The sequence below is a fragment of the Solanum verrucosum genome, unplaced genomic scaffold (assembly GCF_900185275.1).
Source record: "Solanum verrucosum unplaced genomic scaffold, falcon-dt-bn FXZP01000081.1, whole genome shotgun sequence".
Classification (NCBI taxonomy): Eukaryota; Viridiplantae; Streptophyta; class Magnoliopsida; order Solanales; family Solanaceae; genus Solanum; species Solanum verrucosum.
Genome location: NW_026020233.1, coordinates 459848 through 464723, shown reverse-complemented (window position 1 = coordinate 464723; position 4876 = coordinate 459848). Strand labels below are relative to the sequence as shown.

Genomic DNA, 4876 nt, shown 5'->3' with positions numbered 1-4876 from the left:
ACCATAGCTATTGGGACTCTATCACTAAGGTATGTTAGTATTCACCTATGGAGTCCTTTCCTCCATAGAGGTCCCAAGATCTTCCAATTTTACAAGTTCAACTTTCAATTCAAAGTTAGGAATTTATTCAAGGTTCTTCTCAATGTTGATTCAATTGATTGTTTTCTATCTTTTAATGCATGAATTGAAGTAATTACATGTTTTTAGTTGAATTCATGGAACCCATGCATGATCCATGATTATTATTTTTTTACTATGAATACATGACAAAGCTTATGAACTATGATTTATGGAAATTATGCATGTTTTATGAAAGTAATGTTCATGACTAAAGTAAGCTTATAGATGAAGGTATTAATTATATGTTCTATGAAGTTTGGCCACATGACAATGCGACTTTATATTATTATTATTTTTAATTAATATTTTTTTAGGCCATGCGAATTAGTGAACAATACAATATAGTAGGGCTAATGCAATTAGTAGGCCAAATGCAATATGATAGGCAACCAATTTCAGCAGGCAATGCAACTTCAGTAGGCCGAATACAATTAGTAGGCAATGCGATTTGTAGGTCAAATGCAATATAGTAGACCATATGCAATTAGTAGGCAATACAAATTCAGTAGCCAATGCAAATTGAGTAGGCAAACGATTTCAGGAGGCCCAATTGGACAAGTAAAAAGGATCAGAAGAATATTGAATATTGAAGAGATTGTTTGTAGTTTCAACTTTTATATTAGGCATCATTCTCTAGGAAACATTTTCTTACCTAACATCACCTTAGATATAAATATATTAGCTAGACCTGTTTCACGTTTGCCTTAAATTTCAAGCTACCCACCGCCAACCAGATAACATTCAATAATGTTTCTTGTTGCTTTCTGTTTCTACTTAAAGGGTAGCCTTTTCACTTATTCCCATACTCACTCATCTTTCTAGATCTTTAAGACAGAAGAATGGCTCAAGCAACACCTAATCACACACAAACTGTTTCTGGTTGGGCAGCTCATGATTCTTCTGGAAAAATCACACCTTTTAACTTCAAGAGAAGGTACATAATATTCACTAGCTTTGTTGCATATAGGTCCAAAACAAATTATGCTAATCTATTTTCTTGTTTACTTTTATATTTGGTAGAGAAAATGGTGAGAATGATGTGACCATTGAGATCTTGTATTGTGGAATGTGTCATACGGATATTCATCATGTCAAGGATGACTGGGGCATTACTAAGTACCCTGTTGTGCCTGGGTACGTACCTATCTATCTTTATGTCTTTATGCATGTTACAAAGGGAAAATGAGGCATCAATTTTCCTAGATTTTACATGTTGTGTATATGATTTTATCTTCTTCTTTATTTTTCATGAGATATGTGTGATCTAAACTGGTGTGTTACTAGAGCCAACGTCATAACAAAAGCAACATTTAGTAGTAATAAATATGCACATTAATAAAGGATACTAAAATCTTTACCACTATTAGTTAATTGTCATTAAATTTAATATCGCTTCTGACTTTAGCGGCATTTACAAAGAGCGCTAAAATGTAATTGTTACTAGTAATAAGTCTCTAAGAACCATACTTAGTGGCAATTAAGCTATCGTCGTTAAAGATCACTTTAGGTGCAGTGCAATGGTCTTTTGAAAACAATTTCTCTAGCTTTCACGAGATAGATATAAGGTCTCACGTATACTCAATCCTCCTAAGATCCCATATATGAAATTACACTGAATATGTTATTGTTATTGTATAATCTTTAGCCTATATTATCATAGATAATGTTATGAGCACAGAGGATATCATGCAAAATTTTATATAAATTAAACAATTAGAAGCATTGAGATGAGATATGAAGGAGCCTAATTCGAGCAATATTAAATTTCTATCCTTGCATGTGACTTTATATTATATTATGGATTCGAGTAGTGTAATCACCTGTTATTAATGCTTGGGTCAAAGATAAGTTATCTATATCACAATACTTTTGTGGAATGTGATTCTTCCCTAGACCCTAGGTGAACGCGGAATATTTTGTCTCCACTAACCTGATAGCTCTTTTTTTTTTTGTGTTAGGCATGAAATTACTGGGATTGTAACAAAGGTGGGAAGCAATGTGAGTAAATTCAAGATGGGAGACAGAGTAGGGGTAGGTTGCTTGGCAGCAACATGTTTGAAATGTGAGTATTGCGAGGGGTCTCAAGAGAACTACTGTGACCAAGTGGAATTCACTTACAATGGCATCTTTTGGGATGGTAGCATCACTTATGGTGGCTACTCAAAAATGCTTGTTGCTGATCATAGGTACTACTAACATTCTCTTTTTCCTTTTTTATCTATTATTCCCTTTGTTCCGATTTATGAATGTTTGTTGGTTTGCCACAGTCTAAGAATGAAAAAATGACTTTTGAAACTTCTGATATAAAACAAGTCATAAATGTTTGTCTGACCATCAAACACTCACCAATAAGGTGAAAGTTTAGATAGTCAAACAATAAGGTGTTATTTTTATTTTTTTTTGGAACTAACTAAGAAAGAATGTGTCACGTGAAACAAAGGAAGTTTAAAAATTAAATACTCAATAATTATATCTTTTTTTTCCCCTCATACTTTATTGGTAGTTGGTACACTTGTTACTAGTATTTTTTTCTGAAAAAATAAGATGCAGATTTTGTACACATATTTTGAAAGATCTTTAACTTAATGTCTTTAAAATATTACCAAGAGTATTCCAAACCCGTCAACGTTATATATAAAGTTAAAGGTTCCCTGAAAGTATATATAAATATTAGATCATGTGCATCTATTAAAAAAATTAGTAATGAGTGTACCAATAGTATTCCAAACTCACACAACCCCTGTGTAAATTTAAAGATTCCCTAAAAATATATGAATATTAAATTTGCATCTACTAAAAAAAACATTATTTTTGGAATGTTACAATGCAACAAACATTTTCAACAAAAGAGTGTCTTTTGTATTGAAACAGTACACTCATATTTGCTTTTTCTTTAATAAAAACTTCTAAAATTTGGGCGAGGAGAAGCAAGACAAAAAAAAAACAATACACTCATATCTTCAGGGTGGGTACATTTTATGTATTAACGAGAGATATCGGGTTTGAGTGCGTCAGAGTGCTTTACCCTCTCAATACGGAACTTTCCGTGCAAATTCAAATGTAGGTACCTTATATCGAAAAGAAAATAGAGAAAAAAAAAACCTCAAATTTTCTAAATATCTACTCTTTTTTTTTGGTTAACATGAAGGTACGTGGTACGTATACCAGATAACATGGCAATGGACAGAGCAGCACCATTATTATGTGCAGGAATAACAGTTTTTACTCCTTTGAAAGACAATAATTTGGTGGATACAAAAGGTAAAAAAATAGGAATAATAGGTCTTGGTGGACTTGGACATGTAGCTGTCAAATTTGGAAAAGCATTTGGACATCATGTGACTGTCATTAGCACCTCTCCAATCAAAGAACAAGAAGCCAAAGACAACTTAGGTGCTGATGATTTTATAATAAGCACTAATCCCAAACAAATGCTGGTTTGTGCTCATCGATCACCTTCCTAATACCATATCTTTTCCATTTCAATAGTTAATTTACTCCTTCCGTTTCAAAGATAATGATATGCTTTCCTTTTTAGTCTGTTTCAAAAAGAATGACCTCGTTTCTTTTTTTGGTAACATTTTAATTTGGCAGAATACATAAACATGACCCTTAACTTGGTGTTAGCTGACAAGTATGACCTTTAACTTTGGTTGTGCACAAGTAGACACTTAAACTTATATAAAATTGAACCAATAGACATTCGTCCTACATGCCACCCTACATGGCAATTTTATGTCTTACGTGTATTATGTCATGTAGGACACGCATGTCTATTTATTCAATTTTATACAATTCTAAGTATCTACTTGTGCACACTCAAAGTTAGAGGACATATATAGTGTTCCGCTGAAGCTAAGGTAACGGTCATGTTTATCAATTATACCTTTTAATTTCAACTTTCCACGTGACATGTTTCAGGCCACAAGATTAAAGGAGATTTTTGTATATTTAATATAACTTTAATTCAGGACTACAAGATTGAAAAGTCTTCTTTATTCTCTTAAACTCCGTGCCAAGTCAAACTAGGTCATTCTTTTTTAAATTGAGTGAGTAATAATTTCCATAGTATAAAAGAATATTTTTGCATTTTAATTTCAGGAAAAGAAAAGAACCCTAGACTTTATTTTGGATACAGTGTCAGCCAAACACTCACTTGGGAGTTACTTAGAGCTCTTAAAAGTGAATGGAACTCTAGTGATTGTTGGAGCACCAGATAAGCCAATTGATTTGCCCGCTTTCCCTATGATATTTGGAAAAAGAACAGTGAAAGGAAGCATGATAGGAAGTATAGAAGAGACACAAGAAATGATGGACTTATGTGGAAAACATAACATATTGAGTGATATAGAGATTATCACTACTGATCAAATTAATGAAGGACTTGAAAGGCTTGCTAAAAATGATGTTAGGTACCGTTTTGTCATTGACATTTCTGGTCCATCTTCTCATCTTTAAAATTTATTTATTTATTTTTGTTTGTGTAATTTACTTTTCATTTCATTTCAATAACCTGAATTTGTATTTCTTAATATTATGATGTTGTTTATTTACACTTTGTTTGGGTGGTTGTTACGTATTGCTTCATGATGTATCTTATCATATTATATAGTGTTGTACTGTATTGTATTATTTTAATAAATACAATGTTTGAATAGATTGTATTGTTCTGCATCGTTACATTTCATTTAATTCCAATTCCCTGAACTTGTATTTCTTAATATTATGATGTTGCTTATTTATTTACCGAAATAAT

At 32.1% G+C, this 4876-nt stretch overlaps 1 protein-coding gene across 1 annotated transcript; it reads left to right on the top strand.

Annotated features, from left to right (window-relative positions):
• Positions 1–885: 885 nt before the first annotated feature.
• Positions 886–4579, top strand: LOC125832777 (probable cinnamyl alcohol dehydrogenase 6). The gene is made up of 5 exons (XM_049511972.1): positions 886–1054; positions 1141–1254; positions 2079–2306; positions 3269–3557; positions 4222–4579. The coding sequence occupies exons 1-5, from the start codon at positions 960–962 to the stop codon at positions 4576–4578; spliced, it is 1083 nt and encodes a 360-aa protein (XP_049367929.1). The 5' UTR covers positions 886–959; the 3' UTR covers position 4579.
• Positions 4580–4876: the final 297 nt, after the last annotated feature.

What these genes read in the sequence shown, in the direction of transcription:
- LOC125832777 (XM_049511972.1), top strand. Translation starts at nt 960, where the DNA reads ATGGCTCAAGCAACACCTAATCACACACAAACTGTTTCTGGTTGGGCA. An exon ending in CCTTTTAACTTCAAGAGAAG is followed by an intron (nt 1,055 to 1,140) that starts GTACATAATATT and finishes TATATTTGGTAG; the next exon opens with AGAAAATGGTGAGAATGATG. An exon ending in CTAATCCCAAACAAATGCTG is followed by an intron (nt 3,558 to 4,221) that starts GTTTGTGCTCAT and finishes TTTTAATTTCAG; the next exon opens with GAAAAGAAAAGAACCCTAGA.